Genomic DNA, 24300 nt, shown 5'->3' with positions numbered 1-24300 from the left:
CACGCCTGTCATCTTATGATGGATGGCGTGTAAGCTTACTGCAATCAATCAATCAATGAATCATGTTGGGTTGTATAATAATGAACGAGGTGGAGGAGGAGCTGTAGTCTAATAGAAGAAGTTAACTTTAGTCATCATCATAATACTCATAGTCATCCTCTTCATCGTAGTAGTATTCCTGGTTGTCGTAGTCGTCATTGTCTTCGTCTCTATCGCTGCTGTCCGAGGCCTCTTCCTCCTCGTCCTCTGGATAGTCTGTGTACCAGTTCTCCGAGTCTACACTCTCGTCCTTGTCAGACACGTCGTCGAATCCATACTCCTCGTCGTCCGCTGGGAGTTGTACTGTCTCAATAGCCGATGTGTCCATGTCATCCGCATGCTGTTCAGTGTTGAGATAATAGTAGTCATAGACATATTTCGGTTGTTTCTCAACAGTGTTCAGATGTTCCTTGAGCATTGGTCTGAAGTTACATATCAGCTTCTCTTCCTCTGCTGTCAATCCAGAGAACATGTCCACTGATATTGATGATCTAACAATGATTGAATGAATGTGAGTATGATTGATTGGACGACAATCCAGTCCCTTTCCAGACAATGCTTACTCATCTGTCCTTTCCAGCTCAATGACATTCGCGTCCTCCTTTCCTAACAACTCTCTATTGGACTTGATCTGTTTGTATCTTGTTTCATTCCTCTTTTTCTGTTATGACGTGTCGCCAATGATGAATGGATGTCAGTAGTTGCCAAAGGGTACCAACAATGAATGAATGAATAATGGCAATAACATACAATAGTATTCTCTTGCTTTGCCTTTAGTATCTTTGGTGATGATATTTTGCCCTTCTCCCTAAAGTCTTCAAAGCGTTGCTGTTACATTGAGAGGGAGTCGTGTCAGAACATGAATGGCATTGACATTGACATTGACCACAACTATGACCACAACTATTCTTACCTCTATCTTTGTCTTGCGAGTGTCATCTTTTGAAAGAGTAGCCTCATCAACTGATGAGAACAATGTGAATAGATTCTTCTCGACGACCACTGGTTTCTCCTTCTCCTTCTCAAACTTAATGTTGCCATTGGCATCGAGTGTTGTTGGTGGTGCGCTGCAGTTCAAAGAGAACTCCTTGAATGAATCGAGGAATGCCCTCTTCTTTGGTCTCTCAATGATGATTTCTGCAACAGGTTCTTCATCAATCTTTCTCTTGATCTTTAGAAAGATCTTCTTGTTGTTACCAAATGCCTCTGTTGCCTTGCCATTGTTGTTGCGTGTATCTGGTGTAGTCTTTACAGTGTTATTGGCAATGTGTTGATGTATCTGTTGGTCCAATTGATCAATGTCATCTTGATCCAATTCATCATCATTGTCATTGTCATCATTGTGTTGTCTCTTTCGTTGTTGTTGATGTTGTTGTGACTTGATTGATGATGCAGTAGGTGATAAGATTGAATCATTCTTAAACTTATGCTTGACTACATTAGGAGTGAACACCTTCTTTTGTTTATTACTATTATTAGGTGATGTTATATTATCATTATTATTATCTTGTTGTTGTTGTTCAGTATTAGTGATCTCAACTATATTGGACATATTTATAAAGATAATAATAATATGTTGTTGTGGTTGTTGTTGTTTGTATTTATTTCAATCGAACAAAGAGTGAACATTCAACAATGACATGGTTTGTCCAGAACTACTTCACTTTATAACTTCACTTCAACGGACACCAAATTAACTAATTAATTTTTAATAGTTTAATTATATTAATTAAATAACTAAGGTGTGATTGATGGATTGAGATGGATGTCTTATACTCTATTCAATAGATACAACATCCAATTGTTATATTATCTATGTTCAAACAATGCAACTTATCAAATTAAAATTAATTTGTCGTGTTTTCAAAAGTTTCTTCGTTTGATTCGTTTTCTTGAATAGTTGAACGAGTTGTGTCAATGCATTCATTCAATCTCTTTGTAATACATTCAACAACAATAACAACAACACGCTCTCTCTCTAGCGTTGAGTAGAACATAGGATATCCTACCTCACGACTATAAAACAACCAACAACTATATCATGAGCAAGAAGAGACATTCAGAGGATTCAGCTGATCAGAAACAGCAATCAAATAAGAAGATGAGAGAAACAAATATTAATAATACAGTTGAGGATAATAACAACAATAACAACGACAATAATACCTCAACATCATCAACAACATCAACATCATCAACTAATAATAATAATAATATTGAGAACCCATCGATCAATCCTTTAACTGGCAAGCCATATTCAAAGAGATACTATGATATATTGGAGGTTAGAAAGAAGCTACCCGTCTGGGAACAAAAGGAGGAGTTCTGCACCAAGCTCAGAGAGTCTCAAGTGCTCATCTTGGTCGGTGAGACTGGTTCAGGAAAGACTACACAGGTATGTACATTCAACTCATTCATTCATTCGACTCATTCAACTGAATCACGTGCTGACTCTCGAACTCAAACTTGGCAACTTTAGATCCCACAATTCGTAAATGATGCAGGCTTGGTCAAGCCTGGAACAATGGTGGCTGTCACTCAACCTCGTAGGGTGGCCGCACTTTCAGTCGCCAAGCGTGTGGCTGAGGAGATGGATGTTGAACTCGGACAGGAGGTCGGTTATTCGATCCGTTTCGAGGAACTCTCCTCGCCAAAGACATTCATGAAGTATTTGACCGATGGTATGCTGCTGAGAGAATCGATGAACGACCCAATGCTCAAGAGATACAGTGTGATCATTCTGGATGAGGCGCATGAGAGGACACTGTCCACCGATATCCTGTTTGGTCTGATCAAGGACATCATCAAGAGACGTCCAGACCTCAAGCTCGTGGTCATGTCTGCCACGCTCGATGCCAAGAAGTTCCAGGGCTACTTCCTGGACGCGCCATTGATGAAGGTGCCGGGCCGTCTGCACCCCGTCGAGATTTACTACACACAGGAACCAGAGAGCGACTACCTGGACGCGGCCGTCAGGACCGTGCTGTCCATCCACCAGGACGAGGGTCCGGGCGACATCCTCGTCTTCCTCACGGGAGAGGACGAGATTGAAGAGACATGCAATCGAGTGCAGCGCGAAGCCAGACAACAGCAGATGAAGCCGATCACCTGTCTGCCTCTCTACTCGTCGTTGCCAATGCAGCAGCAGTCCAAGATCTTTGACCTGTCACCACACCGCAAGTGCATCTTCTCGACCAACATTGCCGAGACTTCGCTGACAATCGACGGTATCGTCTACGTGGTGGACCCTGGCTTCTCCAAGCAAAAGACATACAACCCTCGCTCGCGAATCGAGTCACTGCTCGTGTCGCCCATCTCCAAGGCGAGCGCCAAGCAGCGCGCTGGTCGTGCCGGTCGTACGCGCCCCGGAAAGTGCTTCCGTTTGTACACTGAGCAGGCCTTCACCAAGGACCTGCCCAACCAGACACCACCAGAGATCCTGCGTTCCAACCTGTCCAGCGTCATCCTGCAGCTCAGGAAGCTGGGCGTGGAGGACCTTGTTCACTTTGACTTTATGGACCCACCCGCACCCGAAACCCTGATGCGTGCGCTCGAAGTCCTTCACTATCTTGGCGCGCTCAATGATGAGGGCGAGCTGACAGAGGATGGCAGCAAGATGGCTGAGTTCCCGCTGGACCCACAACTTTCCAAGATCCTAGTGACGAGCCCGCGACACAAGTGTTCCAACGAGATCCTCACGATCGCCGCCATGCTCTCTGTGCCCAACGTATTCCATCGACCAAAGGACAACAGACGCGAGGCAGATCAATGCAAGAAGAAGTTTGAACACATCGACGGCGACCACCTCACACTGCTCAACGTCTACCACACATTCAAGCAGGAGCACGAGGACGCCACATTTTGCTACAACAACTACCTGAACCACCGCGCGATCAAGCAGGCCAGCAAGGTTCGCGACCAGCTCGCCAGGATCATGACGCGATTCAACCTGCCTCTGGTGAGCGGTGACGTCAACGCCAGAGACTACTACATCAACATTCGCAAGTGCATCGTGTCTGGTTTCTTCATGCAAATAGGCCGTCTGGAGAAGAAGAACGAGTACTTCACGCTGGGCGACGAGCAAAAGGTGCTGTTGCATCCATCGTGCGGTCTGGAACGCCGTCCAGACTGGGTGCTGTACAATGAGCTGGTGCTCACCAGCACAAACTACATCCGAACCGTTATCGACGTCAAGTTTGATTGGCTCAATGAACTGGCGCCACACTACATTCAATCATTGACAGTTGGTGATGTGCCACCAAAGACCAAAGACACTGTTAGCAAGGCATTGCGATATTCCAATTCAGGCAGAAAGTGAAGTAAAGTAACTCGTACACCAACCCAACCCTCCTTCCTTCCTTCCTTCCTTCCTTCCTTCATTGTATTGTAATGGGTGATTGATTCAAAAGGATCTGTTATGTCAGGTCAAGCTAAGGCTTACAACGGATAGATGGATGGTTGGATGGATGGGGTCACATGATTCAATCACAATCATTCAAGTCAACAATAAAGAAAGGGAACTGATAGGTATGATGGGGGAGCCATAAATATCCCAACGACTATACACCATTGCTCCCCTGTTCAGGGGGGTTGGTTAGCGGGCAGGGTAGTAATGGGTAGTACTTGCAACACTTACTTACCTGTTTAGCAACTTGCAACTTTGTCCTTTAGTCCTGTTCACATGTCATTCGGTCGAAAGTGTACGATCATTTTTGGCTTACACGAGTTTGCAAAAAAGGAATGAAGAATGATCACATCTGTAAAGGTATAATTATTTAAATAAATAATTGAATGGCTACATATTATTATTGATATACTTATTATATTTATTTATTTATTTATTTATATATTCAACACTACCTACATTTATAGTCTATGCTCTTTGGAATTTACCGGTGTAATGGAATTTTGGATTGGATTTTGGAATCATTCCACCAACACTCGCCATCTAGTTTGTGGTATTTATTGAAAGATGTCAGCAACGTTGTCATAATTAATTTAAACAAATACTATTAATTATCCTTTTACAATCATAAACATTATAGGCTTCCCCGGATGCCCAGCCCATTCCACAATCCTATTTTAATGTGTACCAAGTTATATATCCCCTACCGAGGGCAGGTACTCATATTGTAGAATGGACTGGGCATCCGTCCCAACTGGGACCATTAAGTACTAACTATTCAATCATTCATTCCCAAATAGATTAATAAACCATGTTCACTTTATTTCCGCCTTTATCATACTTCACACTCATTCGTTCAATGAATTAATTGAAGAACTGGCTTACAATACCTGTTTGGTCCTCGCTGAGCAAAGGTGGAGCATGTCCAACACCGCTGATAATAACACCCTTGCCGTTCTCATGCTGTATCATTCTCTCGTAGACATCAGTAGTGAATGATGGGGATTTCTCTCCTATAATATTAATGTTAGCTTGATGATTGATTAAAGTAGAGCCAAGTAACACATACCTCTAATCACTAGGAACTTGGCTGATGAGGCAATCAAAGGCCAGTGCTCCCAAAGGTCATAAGGTCCAGTCATCTTGGCAAAGTTGAGTGCAACCTTGGTGTCATAGTGGAACTTGTAGAGTTGTTTGCCAATCTCGTCGTTGAAGGCCAAGAGTGCATGGGATGCAAATGTGTTCCATTGAGCCTCAGACAAATTTCCAAAGCCAGCATGCACCTGCTTCAACATTTGAAGACCCTCTTCAAAGGAGTTGAACCTGACCTCATGTCCAAGATAGCGACCAATCATTGTGATGCTCTCAAATGGGATGTAGGGACCAGTGTCGTTGAAAACAAACCTCTGGATGGGTGAGTCACCCTTGGCAATCATTGCAATCGTCATGCCAATCAGTGCACCCATCGATGTTCCGAGGAAGTCCACCTTTGCTCCTGGTGTGGCGGTGGCAGCAATCAATTTAAGAGCATCTTGGGCGTAGACAGGGAGGTCATAATCATCAGAGTTGAGTAGTGGTGCTGAGGCACCTCTGCCTGGTACATCAGGACAGATCACAACACGTTGTGGATCGGCAAGAATAAGATCCTGGGCCAAAGTATCATACTCGCGGGCATTGCCAACAAGACCATGATAGCAATAAACAAACTTGGATGGCTTACTAGCATCCAATGATTTGCTCTGCCATTGGTAGTAGACCATGGAGTGTTTATAACTTGTTGAGCCTACTTCGATCTCCAATCTTTGTGGTGGAAGTTAGGATCATGTTGATTGATGAATGGATGGATGATGGATGAAACATCATTGATAGTTGTACTTACGTATTAGTTTGGATTGAAATATTATTGTTTGTCTCGATCATTTTAATATATATTTATAAGTTTGAATTGAATATTATTATTTGTTTGAGGGTAGGGTAATGTAGTATTCTGATGATTGATTGATTGATCGAACTGATTGATCGAACTGTGATGGTGATGATGATAATCAGTCTACATGATAAACAACCTATTTATAAACAAGGTTATTTACTGGCTTAAGGCAACTGTCTGGTGGGGTGTCATCAGGGCAAAGAGATTGTTTCCCAAAGCTTCCGGTGTATTCCATCAAATATTTCGCAGCGTGCTGGGGGTGAGACTACCTTTGCCTCGTCGAAGATCACAAACACGCACCATCAGTGTGTGTTCCGGAACCTTGACCTTTGACCATCCAATGTTACCCCATTCACCCCAACACAAGTCATTGGGTCGTGGACTCGCCAACCCGAGATATTGGAACAATGTCCGCCACAACTTGTTGAGTTTGTATCCACCTCTTGGAATGAATGGATGTTGATTGTTTGAATGAATGGAACTGAGAGGAGGATTTGTGGAGAAATGGCTTTATTATTGAACAGCAGCTCAAACATCTTAGTTGGAGAAGGTGCGGGCTCTCTCGAACTTGTTGCCTGCAGAGCGAACGTATGGGCGAGCAGTGCTGCCTGGGAGACCTGGAGCACGACCGAAGTGCTTGTAGACGGTTCTGGCCTTGGTGACACCCTTGAGGAGGAAGGTGTTGTTGCCTCTTGGGCGAATGAGGGCGAACTGATCGAAAGTGAGAGCTCTGCCGCCAGCCTTGACGATGCGGGCACGAACAGACTCTGAGAATTTGAGGGCGACAATGGTCATGTTTGGAACGTCCAACAGTCTCTCGTCGTTGACGACTGGTCCAACAATGACGGCGATCTTGCCAGCCTTTCTGTCCTTCATGGCGTTGGCGATTCTAGAGATCGAAACAGCGACCTTGTTGGTTCTGGTCTGAACCAGGCGCTTCAAGACGATCTTGTTGAACTTGGAGCCAGTTCTGCGGGCAAGGAAAGTGTACAACTGTATTATCGTGTATGTGATATAGTCCAATGTTAATCATCTGTATCTTGTTGTTGTATTATGTATGTGTATCACATAGTCCAAGACATCGCACGAGTATCCAATATCCAACACCTGTGTTTCGCGATGCTGTCTAATCGCTACCCTGTGTGTCTGTTTCGATTGATCGATGATGTGAGTTGCTGATCCTATTAAGTCTTACCTTGACCAAGAGCGAGAGGTATGGGTTCTTGCTGACGAGGTGCTTTCTGCCGGTCTTGCGGGCGAATCTGTTTGATCTATCAACTGCCTATAAGTATCATTCATTGAGCGATGATTGATTGATCTGGTGTGTTAGATAGATAGGGGATATGATTGATCGATAGATTGATTCATTGACACTCATACCATTTCTATATAATGTTCCCAATAGAGAGATTGACGTTCTGGAGATGACAATGTGCGCTTGATAGTGCTCCTCTCACGAGGATGCACGACTCGCCAGACAAGTGGAGCAACAACCTCACACCCTAGAAACATTTTAAAAAATCAAAAAAATTCAAACTTGTAAAGGTCTCGTTACACTCAACTTTGATGTTAATGTGATTGGAGTACGAAGACGAAGACAAGACGAGTGAGACAGATGTATGAGGCGATGATAGAGTTTATTGTCAAGTGTGAACAGAGAAGACGATAGTCGCTGGCTGACTGAACTGGAATGAAATGGAATGGGGATGGCAACACCTCGTTGGATGGATTGGTCGTCGGTTAAATCAGAAATCAGACATCTCAAGTGCGTCTAGATTGTAACTAATTGGAAACGGACGATGTTGTTGGTGGTGGTGGAGGTGGCAATTGTGTTGATGGAGGTGGCGATGGAGAGAGTCTTGGAGGTGGGAGGGTCAAATCTCTAATATGTTGTTCTCTAGCATGTTGTTGCTGTTGCTGTTGTTGCTGCTGTTGCTGCTGCTGCTGCAGTTGTTGTTGCTGCTGCAGTTGCTGTTGTTGCTGTTGTTGTTGTTGCAGTTGTGGTTGTTGGGATTGTTCTCTAGCATGTTGTTGTTGTTGCTGTTGTTGCTGTGGCAGTTGGTTATTGTTGTTGGTCATGTTGTTAATGCTCATGTTGTTGTTGTTGTTATTAACGTTGTTGTTCACGTTGTTGTTTGGACTCTTTGGATTGGAGGCTGAGCTTCCACCTCCGCCCAACAACTTGGCAGTCTTGACTGGATTGACAATGTTGGGCTGACCACTAAAGTGTTGTTGGTTGTGGTAGAGTATATTGCAGTCATGATGTAGGATGATCATGCAACAGTGACAGACTGTGGTCGTTCTCTTGTCGTCACGATAGCAGTAGGAGTACTCGCACGGGTAGCGCTTGCGAGTGAACTTCTCGGGATAGTCACTGATCGAGTCCAACAGTGGCCAGATGGCCGGCGCTGAGACTGGATGAGCCAGGGCGATGCTGCCACCCGCTGCCGTCGATGTTGGCTGGGGCAGTAGCATGAGGTTGGAGGACGGGTTGCCAAACGATGGCGTGCCCTTGGACTTGGAGGAGGACGACGACTGGAGCGAGATGGGGGAGTCGTCGCGGTCGTCCAGCTCTGGGTACTCATTGTTGCGCAACACAAAGGTTGCGGTGAGCTCTGAGATTCGTCGATGGAGCTTGTGGTTCTCCTGCTTGAGCTCCTTGACGTTGGTGCGCAGCATGCCATTCTCGTGCTCGACGAGGTCCAAGCGAGACTGCAGGATGGTGGTCCTAGCCGTCAGTTCTTGCAGACGTAGATTGATCGAGGACATTGTGCCGCCCGAGATGGAGTCGGCGTCGTCGATTTCGTCCATCTCAATGAGGAGTGGCTGCTTCCTCTGTTGCTGCTGGATGATGAACTGTTGCTGCTGTATTTGTTGTTGATGCATCTGTTGTTGAAGTTGTTGCTGAAGCTGTGCTTGTTGCTGTAATGGTGTCTGCTGTCGATGATATATCTGATTCTTTGATGAGGTAGATGTTGAAGATGGTATGGATGAGGAGGAGGAAGATGATGTTGATGAGCCGCTGTTTGACCTGCGATAGACAAAGGCACCGCTGCCACCACTGCCGCCATCAGAGTGGGTTGGGCTGCTGCTGCCGGGAGGTGCGCCGCCTATGATGGGGATGATGTTGCTGGGCGGGCCGTCTTTTCGCCAGGATGAATCGGGAAGGAAGTCGTCCAGGATGGTCCTGGGCATGGGAGTCTTCCCTGTGGCGGTCAATTTTGGTGGATCCATAAGAGCAATCATACTGAGATGACCGTTTACTGGCAGTATGATATTATTATTACTTGTATATGTATTTGAACATATATAAAATTAAAACAACAAACAAAATATTAAGACAAACTAAAGCCTTCTTCTATCTTTGTATTGATTGAGAGTGCTTCTTGTCTTTTGATTGATTGATTGATTGATTGAATGAGTGATTGAATGAGTTTGAGAGTTAGTGATTGATTATATATATATATATAATGTTGTAGATGTTGTAGATGTTGTAATTGATCAGATTGATATAGACAGATAAGTTGTGTATTTGAATGAAGATGAAATGAAATAGAGAGGGAGAGAAAGAGAGAGAACAAACAAAACACAAGGTGGAGACCTTGACCTGGAGTGGAGTGACTGGACTGCTGTGTGTGTGTAGTGTGTGTACATGGCTGATGAGTGAAAGGGTACACTGCGCAGTAGGTGGTGGTGGTGGTGTGTGAGCGACAGTTGATTGAGGAAGAAGCACATCCATCCAAGCAAGTTGGTGGTGAAATCATGAGCTGCCATGTGTTTGGTTGTTGACGAATTTGTATAGGTCGTACCGCCATTGTGAGCAAGGTGACTGATGCGCATGGAGTAGATCCAATGAACATATAGTCAGGCAGGCAGGGCAGGTAGGTTGGATGGATGTATGGATGTATGGATGGATGATGGATTGAATTTAATTGGATGTGTATGTGTGTGGGATAAGCCTAATTGATATAAATAACAAGATAGGGTGATGATGTGATGATGTGTGAACCTTAAGATGGGTCTGTGTGTCCCCCCATCAGGTCCCATGAGCATGTACATCGGTTGAATATGCTAGAGTACTTGGTTTTTATGGAGATGAAGATGATGACCTACCCTAAATGTGTAATAATAATACTTCTTATTATTGATTGTAACTAAAGTGTGTTTATGTATGTGTTGGATGAATATTGATTGTTTGTTTGTTGTGAATGATTTAATGGTGATTGGAGATGATAGAGAGTACAATACAGTGTGTGTTTAACTTATTATTTTGAAAGAATGAATGAATTGAATGATACAAGGCCACATGGGAGTGACAGGGATTAAGTTTTGGCGAGGTGGAGAGCATGATGGAAGGGTCACAGGACCTATCCCTCCCCCACACTTTGGGATGTGCCCCCCCAGGCTGTACAACCTGTTAAGATCCCGCTGGACCCCCCAACAACGACCCCATCTGTCATTGATCAATGGTGGGTGTATCAGGTACTTTGCCTGATACAGCGGCGCAAAAAACACCCTGTTCAACCCCTAGCACATGACGATGTTTTAACATTCGTCGCATGAATGCCTCCGACAATGTGTTTCGCTCCCTACCAGCAAAGGAGTGCTCCCATGCACACTCATTCTTTACTATTGATGGTGTGGATCGCATCCATCGATTTCAATTCAAAGGAAACACATATCCAGCCAACCCATCAACCACACACATACACATACACAACTATCCAGGTGTTACTGCACAACACTTCGCCAATACGAGCCCATCACTCAACCAACTTACTATGTACAACATCGCAATTGCCATCGACTGGTGATGGTGCCAATGTTTGTTTGTATGTATTTGATTTGGAACGTTCCTCATTTAGGAATTTTAAACATGTGCATGTTTGTTGTCGTTGATGATGTTGTTGATCAGTTAGTTTGTTTGTTCGTCTCTGAGAGAGGGAATCATTCGGATACCCTTTGATGTGCACATAATTGATTGAGTTTGAAAAGAAGATGTTGTCATCGTTGTACAAGGCATTATCAGACTCCAAAGAGTGGCCAAGGAAAGTGTCGGGCGGGCACATGTCCAAAGGAATCCAAAACAAAGGGGAGACCACTTTGAAAAATAATAAATAGATTTTTAAAGTGATCAAAGATAAAGTAATAATGGAATTGATATTATGTTTGTAGATTTGTTTGTCTTTATGTTTTGGAAAGTAATAATCGAGATGTGCGTTCCTTGATTTAGAAGTAATAGTTGGTGATTATTCTTCATTGCCCAAAGATCATTCTCTCCCTCGCTCTTAATGATCAAATCCTCGATAAACGATATTGGATTTGTGGTAAAGAGCCGGTTCAACTGTAATTTTTACTAATGTTGTCTGATGAGCATATCATTTAAGACGAGTCATATTTTGTTTATGGTTCTCGTTCAGCCAAACTAATAAGACCCGCCAAAAAAAACTTACAGATAATCTTACAAAGATGTTCAATCATACAAAGATATATAATCTTATTATTATAAACAAGTTTATTACATTGTTCAATCAAATTAATCAATGACTATGACGATCCAACCGTGATGTACATTGTTGTCGAACGAACTAAACAACTACATGGTTAACTAGTTGTCTGCTGAGAATTTGCTTTGCTCACAAACATGGTTCAGACGCTTGGCATGATCAAACTTGTTGAACTGAGTCCTGCAGTTCTTGCCATAGTAGCAGTCTTCACGTGTCTGTGCATAGTCTGGAAGTTGATCCTTGGCAAGGTTCTTGCGGAAGGTGAACAGTGCTTGGCCAAACACAGAGCTGGTGCAATGATAGCATGCCCAGGAATCGGATGAGACTGTTGCGCCAGTGGTCGTGACGATCGACTCCTTGGGTATCTTGCCAGACTCAATGTCGGCCAGCACCTCGTGATAGATCTGATTGACATTCTTCTGACTCTTGACGACATAGTCGTTCATCACCTTGACCTCAAACTGATTGCCAGAGAATGCATTGTGTGGGATGTTGACCAAGGTTTGATTCTTGAGCAGGTCGACCTTGATCATCACGTTGGCCGAGCAGTTGCGGTAGTTGCCACAGAATGGTCTGGCACACAGGTCACACTTGTCCTTGACGGGCGAGGGCACTCTGAAGGGGAAGAGTTGGTGGCAACTGCCACAGACGTGGTGTCTGCTTCCTTCAGGGCAAGTGAATCCATCTGGCATTGGTGTCGTGCAGTTCTGACATTGAACGATCATTGGTTGAACATTGAATATTGAGTGATGATAATGCTTTGCCTTCTTCTTTACAAGTTGTCCATTCTTTAACTGTGGGAGTCATTGTTAGTGATTGTGAACGAGCGTGATGAATGATTGAGTGATGTGAACATACCATATCCTCAGTGATCTTGCACTTGGCATCCATGTTGGCCAGCTCTTCTGGGTCCCTCTTCTTCTCTGGATACATGCTCAGATAGGACTCTACTACGTTGTTGATGGCATGGTTCTTCTGGGCCATCTGGACATCACAGCGACATTGTGGACATACGTCAGACTTCTCATTCCAGTCTCCATAGCAAGATACACAAAAGTTGTGCATGCATGGTACAAGAGTGATGCACTTGTGAAGGATGTCCTGACAGATGCCACACATGAGGTTCTCCTCAAGTGCACCAAGTTCATTCAATGATTGAGCGACTATTGAGTCAGAGGAGGTGTCGGCACCAGAGTTGTTGTTGGTAGTACTTGATGTTGATGTAGTTGATATAGATGGGTATGGGAATAGCTCTTGGAGAGATGGCAATACGATTGATGGAGAAGAGGAGACATTAGCAAATACACTGTCAATGACAACAAAACTTGAATCAATTGCAGATGATGACGACGACGATTGAAAAACATCATCGATAGTGACAGCAGGTTGTGGAGATGATTGAATGATGCTTGAATTGATGGACAAGTCTTGGAAGATAAAGTCCATGGCACCTTGAGGAATGAATCCAACAATGCATCCATGTTCCAATTGAACAGTTGTTCCTTTGCCAACACGCTTTCCATTTACAAATATACCATTCTTGCTGTATAATATAATATTGATTGAGTTATCAGTTAGTATGTGATGATGAAGTGATCATTAGTTCAAACATTACTTACCTATAGTCATCTATGTAGAACTTTGAGTCCAAGATGTTTTGGCTCAACTTGCAATGAAGGGAACTGATACGTTTGTCTTGGAGAACAATGTCTGATTGTGGACGTCTTCCAACAATGTATTGTACACCATCCTTCATCTCAATCATATGTGGTATATGTTGGCAAGATGGATTCAAAGTAACCAAGCGAGCAATCACATTACATTGTTGTTGATGGAGAGACTCTGACAAACTGATATCCTCAGACAATGTCATACTCTCATCATCACTCATTGAGTCCATATTTTGATCCATTATTATAGTTAACATGTGTATATATATTAAAGTAGAGATATTATTATTATTAGTTATATTAGCAAAGGTATCATGTATGAAGGTTATAATTATGACTTTAGTAAATAATACAAGTTGGCGGACTAGTGAGGCAGGTCTCCTGGAAACACCTGTTTCCTCGAACAATCTATTTTGCAAATCGAACTTCGTGTGGTGCACTTTGAAGTTCGCGAACGGCTATGATTGAGCTGTCAGCTTGTTGTACTCCTCAATGACACGCCTCTTGGTTACTTCATAGTCGCCAGTGGTGTCAAAGATAACGTCGGCATGCTTCTCTCGCTCCTCGTTGCTAAGTTGTGAATTGATGCGCTTCAATGCATCCTCCTCGCTGAGGTTGTTTCTCGTCTTTAGTCGCTCCACTGCCACAGACTTGTCGATACGTGTCACCCAGACCTGATCGACTATATCTACAAAGCCAGCCTCGATCAGTACGGCAGCCTCCAGCACAACGACCTTCTCCTTGCGATTGAGCGACTCGGTGAACTCCTGCTCGATCAGAACTTGCATCGCGGGCCACACAATCGAGCATAACTTGTTCATTTGTTGTGCATCGCCAAAGACTATGGAGCCAACCTTGCGTCGATCAATCTCTCCATCATCGGCCACTATATCTTTGCCAAACGTATCAATGATGCGCAAGTATGCTGGTTCTCCCTTTCGATAGACTGCATGACCTAACTTGTCTGCATCAATACATCTAACTCCCAACTCTGTCAAGTACTTTAGTACTGTAGACTTTCCAGATGCAATACCTCCTGTCAATCCAATCTTTATCATCCTAATCTATCTATCTCTATTATCTTGATTGATTATATATTGCAAAGGTAAGATTGAATGAAGTTGAAATAAAGTCGAGATATTTTCATTTATTCAATCAATCACATTGTTGGAAGAAGACAGATAAAGATAAAGATAAAGTATGGATAGTATACCAAATATAATAATACAGAGAATAGTACAATATCTTGGATATGGGGAACCTATTGATGTTGTTTGTTTATCACTTACATGTAAAAGATTGAAGAAGTGTGCACTTGATTACTATGTTCACGATAATACAAGATCGTCAATGTCATTGACAAAGAGTGATGGTTCAAGAATACTACCATGGTTCAAGAAACATATAATGGATAAACATGACGATCCGGATACATTCCGCTTTGACACTCACTTCAATGCGCCACCAGACCTCTTGAGAAAGAGGTTGCTCAATCACAGTAATGTAGTGTTTGGATACTATTTCAATCAACTATTAATATCTGGTTCACTACCAGACAATGTGACCAGTCTGACTGTTGGGGACTCATTCGACCGTCCCATCCAACCAAACACTTTGCCACCGGCACTAAGAAAGCTACATTTTGGACATACCTTTGACCAACAGTTGTTGCCTGGAGGTCTTCCGAATTCAATCATTACGATCACATTTGACAGACTCTTCAATCAGGAGATTCCAGTCGGTTCCCTCCCTGCGTCATTGACCAGTTTAAGGCTAAGCCGTATGTTCAACAGAGCCTTTCTTGTTGGATCACTTCCAGAGACACTTATTGAGCTGGATGTGGGCGAAGACTTTAATCAACCCATCGATCCAGGTGCTCTTCCTGCCTCACTTATAAGGTTGAGGTTTGGTGAGATGTTCAACACCTCTTTGTACAAACAATCTCTGCCACTTGGTCTGTTGGAGCTCAAATTTGGACGCGTCTATTCAAAGAAGTTTGATCATCCACTGCCTCCAGCACTCAGAAAACTCAACTTATCTGGTTCATCCTACAATCATCCATTCGCATCTCGTATACTACCAAGTACACTTGATCATTTAATACTTGGACGTGATTTCAAATGTGACATCGAGGTGCCACTCCCATCCAGCATCACCAGATTGTCCTTTGGAGGTTTCGCCAGGCCATTGACAATTGATACACTGCCATCTTCGCTCCAAAGACTGACCTTTGGATCAGATTTCAATCATCCTGTGGAGCCAGGCATACTGCCAAGGTCTCTTACGAAACTATCATTTGGCAATCAATTCATATCTACATTCAACCCAGGCTTGCTACCCTCCCTAAGCGACCTCATCTTCACTGGCCAATTCAACCAACCCTTGTCTTTGGCCAATCTATTACCATCACTCACTTGCTTGACATTGTCCTGCAATTATGTACAGCCATTGGCAAGAAATATGTTCCCAGCCAGTCTACAGACATTGAAGTTTAAATTCGTGAACTCTAGAAAGAACATCAAGTCCCAGAGCGACGCTCCATACTGTCATGATCTGTTGGACTTTAGTAATGTCAACATCCATATAGTAATGTATTTAACAAGGGCCACATCGGCAACCATCAAAGAGCATGTTGGTAGACATCCACAAGTCCAACACTATGCCTTCCTTTGTAGTTGGCTCGAAGATCATATTATGTACCTGCGAGTCATGGATGACGACTACTCATTAATATTGTCTGACAACTTTGAAGGCAGGATTGTTAAGAACACAACAGTATTCGTAGACTAAATGATCATAAAGTAAGCAAGTAGACCAGTCCAAACATATGTGGACAGAAGTATCCATTGGGAATGAGTGAGAGGAGTATTCTTGTTATTGATATATATGTATAGAGTTGGAAAACAATACTGTGCGTCGGGGCTGGCTGTTGATGATGCTATTACAAAAGAGGAGGTGGTTCATCTCTCTTTCCAGTGGTACTGGCTGAGTTGTAGGCGGTGGCAGTGAGCAGGCCAACAGAGGTACTGGTGCCAGCGGTGAGTAGTCCAGCCGGACCAGATGCTGGACCGGTGATAAAGAGGTCGTGGCTCTGCAGCGCGTACGACGACCACAGGTCTGACTTTTCTAGAATGGCGGTGATCATTGGTCCGTGGACCATATCTCCCTCGAACACCTTGAGATAGTTTACAACGATGGCCTGGGTGGCTGGCGAGATGCCCTTGCCTCTCTCCAAAAGCTTGAGTGAGCTGTTGATAAAGTCGCTGCGGGTGGCCTGCTCGACGAGACATGTCTTCTCACAGCGGTTCAGCTTGAGCAGCTTGCCAATGCACTCGGCTGTCAGGGCCAGGTTGTCGTTGGGCAGAGTGATGATGCGAGACATGTTGCTCCAGAGCGAGCCTACCTTAGACAGATGGTCCACACACACCTGGCTGTCGCCCATCGAGTGGATGATGTTGATCATTAACGAACGAATCTGGGCTGTTGGATGGCCAAGAAGTGGGAGGATCTTCTCAATGTATCCGGTCGAGGGCAACTGATCAGAGATGACGTTGTGATGCTGGAACAGCGAGATGATGGCCAGTGACAGACTCTGGATCTTGGGGTCGTTGCCATTGCCGCTGCCTGCCAGCTTGATCAGCAGGTCGAACACCTCTAGCAGGAACTTCCTTGGGTTGCGGAGCGACCATCCGGGTTGTTTGAGGAACAGAGTTATGTATACACCTCCAATGAACAGCTCCTGTTCGCCCATCTCGTAACTGATCGAGAAGTCGTCTGAGATCTTCCATTGGTTGTTGAACGTGCCAGTGCTGACCAGCAGACTGAAGTACTGCTTCTCGAGGTTCTGGATCACGTCGCGGAACTGTGCTCTGGTGTTGTTGTTCCAGATGAGCTCGGGGTTCTCGTGGTCGGCGTCAAACACCATTACGGTCTGCTGTGGGTCCTCGCCCATAGTCGATGTGAACACCGGTGGCATGAACTTGCTCAATAGCAGCGATACCTTGGGTCCGTGCACCTTGTCCACGACCATTCTGCCCAGGACGGCGCAGGCCTTGACTCTGGACTCGAGCTGAATCTGATTGTTGGAGAAGATATCCAGCAGGTAGAGCATACCACAGTGGTTGATTGTGTCGATGACATGCTGGGGCATTGCGACCAGACAGTAGATGATCTTGAGCAACAGCTCCAGGGTCTCTGCCTTTGGCTTAGTGAGCATCTGCAGCAGGTATGGTAGCAGGTTGCCTTCCTTCTCGGCGCCGGCAGTTGAGACGTTGTTGATGCACTCCATGTTGGTGGTTGCTTGCAACAGGACCTCGAGGGCCAGCTTCTGGATCTTGAGGTTGTCCTCGTGGCGCAGGAATTGGAACAGCAATCTCATTCTGTTGTTGGTGTTCAGGTTGGTGGGCGACACCTTGCCGTACTGGATGACGTTGCGCAGGGCCTCCAACGCCATTGATATCTTGTATATATAGATGTCCCATAACTTCTGGTCTGGGTTTCTCGCTGGCACCTCGTTGGTGTTGCGCTCGTTGGCCAAGAAGTCGACCAGATGCACAAAGAGCTCGCCAATTGGTGTGGTGGAGTTGGTTGGTGCAGAGGGCGAGGCATTGTACACACGCAGGTAGTACTCGCCGACCTTGAGCTCGTTGGACAACGACTTGTAGGAGAAGCCGACAACTGAGTATGGGTCGACGGCTGTTGGGTTCCTGTGCATCTCCTCCAGCTTCTTGTTGAGGTACTCCATGAGATCGTTCAGAGTGGAGTTGTTCCAGATAAAGGCAGCAGTCTCGTGCTTGGTGTTGAGCTCTGTGAGCAACTTGTGGTAGTGCTTGCTTGGAATGGTTCCAATTGGCATCTTTAGACGGACAATAATGTGTGGAGTCAAGAATGCGTTGATCACAGCCTTGACCTTCTTGTTGGCCTCAGTCTCTGGTGTGTCGAGGAAAGCCTGCACGTCGACGGCTGGCTTCTTGGAGGCAGAGGCGGCAAACTGTGATGGCTTGGGGATGGTCTTTGCTGGGAGGGCCAAGCTTGTGCTGGTCGACTGTGGGCTGGCTGGCGATGCTGGCGAGGCAGTTGGTGGGGATGCTTGCTGTGCCTGTTGTGGGGAGGTGGCTGGCTGTGCTGGAGCAGGGGTTGGGGCAGCTGGGCCAGTGATGGTCAGGATGTTTGGATCGGCGACGGGCATGGCGATTGGACCAGATGGCTGCACAATCACTGGCTTCTTCTCCTCGACGGGCTTGTCAGAGGGCTCGGTGTATCCTTCGATATCTTCCTCGCTCTTGATGCCAGCGAAACGACGCAGGGCGCGTAGCGACATTCTGGCGTGCAAGTTGGAGATCATGATACGGTTGGAATCCAGGTTGACCTCGACTCCGCTGTTGACCAACGTATGATCGTAGCCAAACAGCAGTCTGAGCAAATGCCACACGACTCCAGCGGCGATCATGCACTCCTGGAGCTCGTCATCCACGCGAGAGTACTGGTAGATGGCCTCCAGGGCGTATGTGACAATGTGGGGATGGCTGTAGGACAGGTAGAGACACTTGCAAATGTTCTCTGTGATCTTGAGCGTGGCGTTGTTGGCAAACAATTGAGCACGTGAGCCTGGGAACTTGGCCATGACACCGACGGTGCGCAGCAATGAAGCGGCGACCTCACCTGGAACGTCGCACTCGCCCGAGTTGTCGTTGATGTTGAACTTGGACGTTGGGATCGTGATGAGCGCGGTGGACTGCTGGGCGGCAGCCTTCCTGTCCTCGTCGGACTTGGGCGACCTGCTGGGGTCGGAACCGCCGTTGCCATTGTTGAGGGGTACTGGCTCTGGGATGTCTCCCTTGATCTGCTTGCCAGAGAAGGTTGGCGAGATTGGCGTGGTCTGGATGATGAGGGTGGACATCTCCAGCTTCTCAAAGATGAGCGTGGTTGCCATGCCAAAGCACTTGCCAATGATTGGCACACCGTTGTTGCGCGTGATCTCCTCGGAGTTGAGTGGCGAAGCCTCGACGGTGAGGTAGAGCAAATGGGTGGCTGGCGAGATCAGTGGAGTCTTGTTGGTGCTGTCGAATGACTTCATGTTGTTCATGAGCTCGGTGATCAGCTTCCACAGTTGAGTGTATGCAGGGTACTTGAATGGACGGAACTGATCGAGGAAACGAGTGTACAGGATGACCTGGGTCAGGAGGATCAGCGAGATCTTCTTGTCACTGCCACGCTCGTTGTCGATGTTGTTGACGGTGGACAGCAGCTCGTATGCCTGTTGGATCTTCTCAAACATGTCACGTCCATCAGGGTTCTTGTCCGGATGGTACTTGGCGGCCAGCTTGTAGTATGCCTTACGGATCTCATCGTCTTTGTAGTTGTGAGCCTTGCCTCCGGTGGCCTTGTCCTTGTTTGGCTTGAGCTGGAGGATCTCCAGAGCCTCGTTGACGGACATGACCTGGGGTGCCTTGACCGACTCGTCGGCCCACACCAACAGCACGCTCTTGAACAGCTCCAGTGGCTGCTTGATGGGCCAGTTGGGGAAGCGCTTGGTGTCGCACAGACGAGACAGGTAGAAGGAGTGGCAGAACAGCTCTCCCTCGAGCTCCTCGTATACAATCTTGGGGATGGGCACGTACTCGTAGATGGTGGTCGTGTTGGAGTGCAGACGCTGTGGAAGACTGGCCAAGTGGAGCTCGATCTTCTCGCGCATCAGCTTCCTCATCTTGCTGTTCCAGATGGTCTCGGGATCGTCGTTGTCGCTCAGGAACTTTGTGGCAAAGTTCTCTGGCGTGTAGTTGTCGAGGTAGCAGATGAGCGCCTCGGGCAACAGAGGGTAGAGGATCGAGTGACGTGTGGCCTCCTCGGTGATAAGGTGCTGCTTGTTGTGGATGATCTGCAGCAGCTTGACCATTGGCATGATGTTGGAGTTGGGGTAGAGCATCATGAAGAAGAACGCACCAGTGAGATAGAACTTCGAGGTGAACACGGCGTTGTCCTGCAGGATGGACTCGAGCAGCAGACAGGTCTTCTCGACGAGCATGTCCTGACCGGCCAGCAACACTTGCACGACACGTGGCAGGTTGAGTGGCTCACAAATGATACGCTTGACGCGTGGCAATGGACGAACGACGGCTCCTGTAGTTGGATGTCTTGTGGGACGGAAGCTGCAGAGAGCGTTCATGACGTCAAGGATGACGCTGCCCAGCTCGGCCTTTGGCAGGACGCCACCGACGTTGCCGTGGGTGGAGCCGTTCATGATGGTCCATCTCAGCTCGGGGATCGCCTGCAGAGGCTTCCACTTCTCGCTGCCCTGTGCCCAGCATCTCGTAGACTTGTTGATCTTCTTTGTGTTGTACAGCTCGAGCAGCTCTGTCCTAGAGACGGGGCCGACGCGCTGTGCGGTGTTGGCGGCGCCACCTGCGTCGCCCGAGGACGAGGCCTCGACGGCGTAGTACCACTCCTGGAGCAGACGTCCCTCCTCGCCGTAGGTGTAATGAGTGTGCACCAGAGTGATAAGCTCCAGCAGACGGTAGATACCCTTGTTGTCAATGAAGATCTTGGCGTTGGTCTTGACCAGCAGCAGACTGCGTATGAACAAGATCAGACGGTCACGCAGGATGACGTCGAATGTGTTCTCGAGCAACTCGATCAAATGCGACAGGTTGGAGAATGGATGCACCATGCTTGGGTGACTGTTGTAGTGTGTGAACACCAGGGTCATGGCGCGGAGACACAGTGACTTCTGGTCGGGGCTCTCGTTGAGCAGGAAGTTCTGCCACAACTCGTTGAAGAAGTTGCCGGGGTTGGTGAGACGAACGCCCTTGCTGGTTCCATCGACCAACAGTGAGATGTAGTAGCCGCCGACGCAAATCTCCTTCTTGAGCGAGGGGTAGAGTACTTCAAAGTCCTCGTCGTTCCAGGCGACGACCTCACGGCCAGCCGCCTCCTGCTCGAGCTGGAAGAGACGAAGCTCGTTGTCCATTGACTCACGAAGCTCCTCACGTGTGGTGTGGTTCCAGATCAGGTTGGCGTCGCGGTGGTCGTTGCTAAACTGGTAGATGAACATGGGCCAGTTGTAGGTCTTGAGTGGCTTGGTCTCGCGCTTGGCACGGATGACAGCCTTGGCCATGGTCTCTCTAGTCTTGATGATCTTCTTCATACGCCAGTTGGCAAAGACGCCCATCTTGATGGCCTTGGGACCAGTGGTCTCCTGCTTGGCGAGGGCCTCTTGCTTGGGTGGCTCCTCTGTGCTGTCGAGGAACTGAACAAGGCCGCGAGGGAAGAGACGCTCCAATAGCTGGCGACAGATGTTGTTCTCGGCGGTCCACAGACTGACGAGCAGCTTGGACATCTCCTTCTTGGTGGAGTTTCTGATGTTGGCGGGTGTCACAACGCCTGGCTGCACCTTGAGGAACAGGGCATCGTGGAGGTGACGCAGCAAAGCGCCCTCAACCAACGAGATGACCTGCATCTGCTTGGCCATCGACTCCTCACCCTCATTGATCACGACGTTCATGAGCATACCGGCGTTCTTTGAGATCGATTGGCATGGATGCATGAACAGCTTGAAGAGGTCGCGACCCAGGCCGCCCACACGGGTCAGAAGGTCCTGGAAGATTGTCGAGTCTGTCGTCTCGCTGTATGGCTCGCACAGCAGCAGTGTCAGCAGCTCAATGGCAGCATTGAGCACCAGTGCACCTGTACCAGCCGATGAATGTCTCTGTATCAATTCAAATAGTGTCTTGTTCAAGTCCAAGCTGAGGAACAGCTCACGCTTGTTGAGCTGGCATTGGCCGGCCTCGTAGTCGCCGTCGAATGCGGGCTGAGTCAGGGCGATCATCAGCTCGAGACCATAGTAGGCGATGGTGTCCTCGACACATTGGATGGAGCGTCGCAGCAGGTTTAGCAGGGGGATCTTGCAGTGAGGGAAGTGAGTGAACAGCTCGAAGCCGACACGGGTGGCAACGACACGGCGCAGCATCTGGAGCACGACCGAGATCAGCTCGACATCAGTCTTCTCCTCGGCGCTAGTCGATAGCGTACGGACACCGCTCAAGATCTTCTGGATGGCGTTCAACACGACCTTTCCATTCCTCTCAGCAAACGTGTTGGACAGTCCAGAGTAAGGGATGTTGGAGATGAAGCCATCAAGACTGAGCGTGATCTGCGAAACATTCAAGTTCTCAAAGTCGAATGACTTTTGCTCAAACAGTCTAATGTATTGTTCTTGGACGTCCTGATTGATTGGGGATTGGTTGGGGATTGGTTAGAGAGGGGTCTACATTCAATCGATCAATCAAACGCATCAATGTGTAAGCTTACCTCTGGTGGAGTGATGTGATGTGGAGTGATCTTCATTCCTCTGACAATCTGTGATGTGAATACGGTGGCATTGTTGTTACCGGCGCCTCTACAAAAGTCGACGACACTGGCAATGAGCGCATCTCTGGAGGATGAAGTGTAGGTCTTTAGCAAGCCGTCCTTGTACTGGATAGACAGCTTCTGTGAGTCGGATTCGTATCGGACTACACAGGCTACAGTCGAGTAAGGTCTGGTCGTAATGATTGAGTAGTTGGCAATATCTCTCTCAACCAGTCTATGAATGAGTAAGTGAGCGAGGAAGAGATGTTAGTGTCTTCTGCACTTGATGTTTGAGCAATGATGATCAACACAACATACTTGGTTGTTGATAATGTTAACAATCTTGAAACTGGATTTGGATGTCTGTTGCTTATCTTGTTGACGTTGAAATCGATGATGGATACGAGAGTGTCATCATCGTCACGACCATGACGACGTAGACGGTGGTTGGGATAGTCGGAGAGGGGCGACGCAGACTTGGTCACCTTGATGTCGTGTCCCACGTACTTCTTGGAGAAGACGGTGACGTTCTCGATGAACTTTGGATCGTTGATGACAAAGAGGTCGCTGGCGTCGCTGTCGCTGCCCATGTAAAATAGATAGGCATTGGGGTTGTCTGCTAGACTCTCGATCTTGACACAGTCCTTAAAGAAGTAGGTGGCACGTATCTTGGTCTCCTTGATGGGCGATTGGTTGTTGCCGACGGCCGACGAGTCCTGCTCTTCGACCGAGCAGCTGCACACGGTCAGCACGACGTCGATCCAGTTGCCGGCACGCTTGAGCTTCTTGGCTGTGTAGCTCTTGTACATGCCCGTGGCCAGCTCACGCAAACTCATCTCGTAGACGTAGCCCGCGCGGCCCAAATGGCGATAGTTCAACGTGTCCACTGATTTGCCCTGCTTCTCGGCTGCCCGCACGACGGTCAGCGATCTCTGGAGGTCGGTCAGGAGCTCCGCGCGGTTGTCGGTCTCAAAGTGCAGCGTGTCCTTCTTCTTGCCGTCCTTCTTGGTGATGATGGTGATCATGCTGGAGCCCTTGTCTGAGGGGCCGACATCGGCGATGCCCGTCTCCCACTGCCACTGGTTGGTGTTCTCCCAGGTGGAAGTGTCGTGCGTGGTCAAGTTGATTGGGTCGATCGACATAAATCTCTTCTTCTTCTTCCACGAATGTTTAATCGTGTACCAAAGTGATAAAGATCTATGATGAGCTGATACAAACTCATCAATAGATGTACCTGGTGCAGCGTTACCAGATGACATCTTTGTTATTATTTAATTAAATACAAGTGAGAGTTATGATGTATCTATCTATGTATATATATATGTATGTATGTATGAATGAATATATATATGATAATATATATATTATATTATATTATATGATATAATGTAATTGTAGGTAGGG

At 46.8% G+C, this 24300-nt stretch overlaps 9 protein-coding genes across 9 annotated transcripts; 2 read left to right on the top strand and 7 right to left on the bottom strand.

The window, feature by feature from the left end:
• Positions 1-127: 127 nt before the first annotated feature.
• Positions 128-1591, bottom strand: SAMD00019534_003800 (hypothetical protein; the record flags this gene model as incomplete). Its single annotated transcript, XM_012903813.1, has 4 exons — positions 128-530; positions 603-700; positions 790-867; positions 953-1591. The coding sequence occupies 4 exons, from the start codon at positions 1589-1591 to the stop codon at positions 128-130; spliced, it is 1218 nt and encodes a 405-aa protein (XP_012759267.1).
• A 489-nt stretch (positions 1592-2080) lies between these two features.
• On the top strand, positions 2081-4357 carry SAMD00019534_003790 (hypothetical protein; the record flags this gene model as incomplete). Its single annotated transcript, XM_012903812.1, has 2 exons — positions 2081-2434; positions 2519-4357. The coding sequence occupies 2 exons, from the start codon at positions 2081-2083 to the stop codon at positions 4355-4357; spliced, it is 2193 nt and encodes a 730-aa protein (XP_012759266.1).
• Positions 4358-5308: 951 nt separating this feature from the next.
• Positions 5309-6204, bottom strand: SAMD00019534_003780 (hypothetical protein; the record flags this gene model as incomplete). Its single annotated transcript, XM_012903811.1, has 2 exons — positions 5309-5457; positions 5514-6204. The coding sequence occupies 2 exons, from the start codon at positions 6202-6204 to the stop codon at positions 5309-5311; spliced, it is 840 nt and encodes a 279-aa protein (XP_012759265.1).
• A 707-nt stretch (positions 6205-6911) lies between these two features.
• SAMD00019534_003770 (hypothetical protein) lies at positions 6912-7886 on the bottom strand (the record flags this gene model as incomplete). Its single annotated transcript, XM_012903810.1, has 3 exons — positions 6912-7367; positions 7570-7656; positions 7755-7886. The coding sequence occupies 3 exons, from the start codon at positions 7884-7886 to the stop codon at positions 6912-6914; spliced, it is 675 nt and encodes a 224-aa protein (XP_012759264.1).
• A 273-nt stretch (positions 7887-8159) lies between these two features.
• On the bottom strand, positions 8160-9620 carry SAMD00019534_003760 (hypothetical protein; the record flags this gene model as incomplete). The annotated part of the gene is made up of 1 exon (XM_012903809.1): positions 8160-9620. A coding segment is annotated over one exon (1461 nt), but the record flags the coding sequence as incomplete, so codon positions are not given.
• Positions 9621-11982: 2362 nt separating this feature from the next.
• SAMD00019534_003750 (hypothetical protein) lies at positions 11983-13772 on the bottom strand (the record flags this gene model as incomplete). Its single annotated transcript, XM_012903808.1, has 3 exons — positions 11983-12675; positions 12740-13424; positions 13501-13772. 3 exons carry the CDS (start codon positions 13770-13772, stop codon positions 11983-11985), a joined length of 1650 nt encoding a protein of 549 aa, XP_012759262.1.
• A 243-nt stretch (positions 13773-14015) lies between these two features.
• Positions 14016-14615, bottom strand: SAMD00019534_003740 (hypothetical protein; the record flags this gene model as incomplete). Its single annotated transcript, XM_012903807.1, has 1 exon — positions 14016-14615. A coding segment is annotated over one exon (600 nt), but the record flags the coding sequence as incomplete, so codon positions are not given.
• A 343-nt stretch (positions 14616-14958) lies between these two features.
• SAMD00019534_003730 (hypothetical protein) lies at positions 14959-16341 on the top strand (the record flags this gene model as incomplete). Its single annotated transcript, XM_012903806.1, has 2 exons — positions 14959-16142; positions 16227-16341. The coding sequence occupies 2 exons, from the start codon at positions 14959-14961 to the stop codon at positions 16339-16341; spliced, it is 1299 nt and encodes a 432-aa protein (XP_012759260.1).
• A 151-nt stretch (positions 16342-16492) lies between these two features.
• Positions 16493-24038, bottom strand: SAMD00019534_003720 (hypothetical protein; the record flags this gene model as incomplete). Its single annotated transcript, XM_012903805.1, has 3 exons — positions 16493-22771; positions 22858-23131; positions 23215-24038. The coding sequence occupies 3 exons, from the start codon at positions 24036-24038 to the stop codon at positions 16493-16495; spliced, it is 7377 nt and encodes a 2458-aa protein (XP_012759259.1).
• Between the last annotated feature and the right edge of the window lie 262 nt (positions 24039-24300).

Source organism: Acytostelium subglobosum, assembly GCF_000787575.1.
Source record: "Acytostelium subglobosum LB1 DNA, scaffold: scaffold1, whole genome shotgun sequence".
Classification (NCBI taxonomy): domain Eukaryota; phylum Evosea; class Eumycetozoa; order Acytosteliales; family Acytosteliaceae; genus Acytostelium; species Acytostelium subglobosum.
This window is presented reverse-complemented; position numbering and strand designations above follow the sequence as displayed.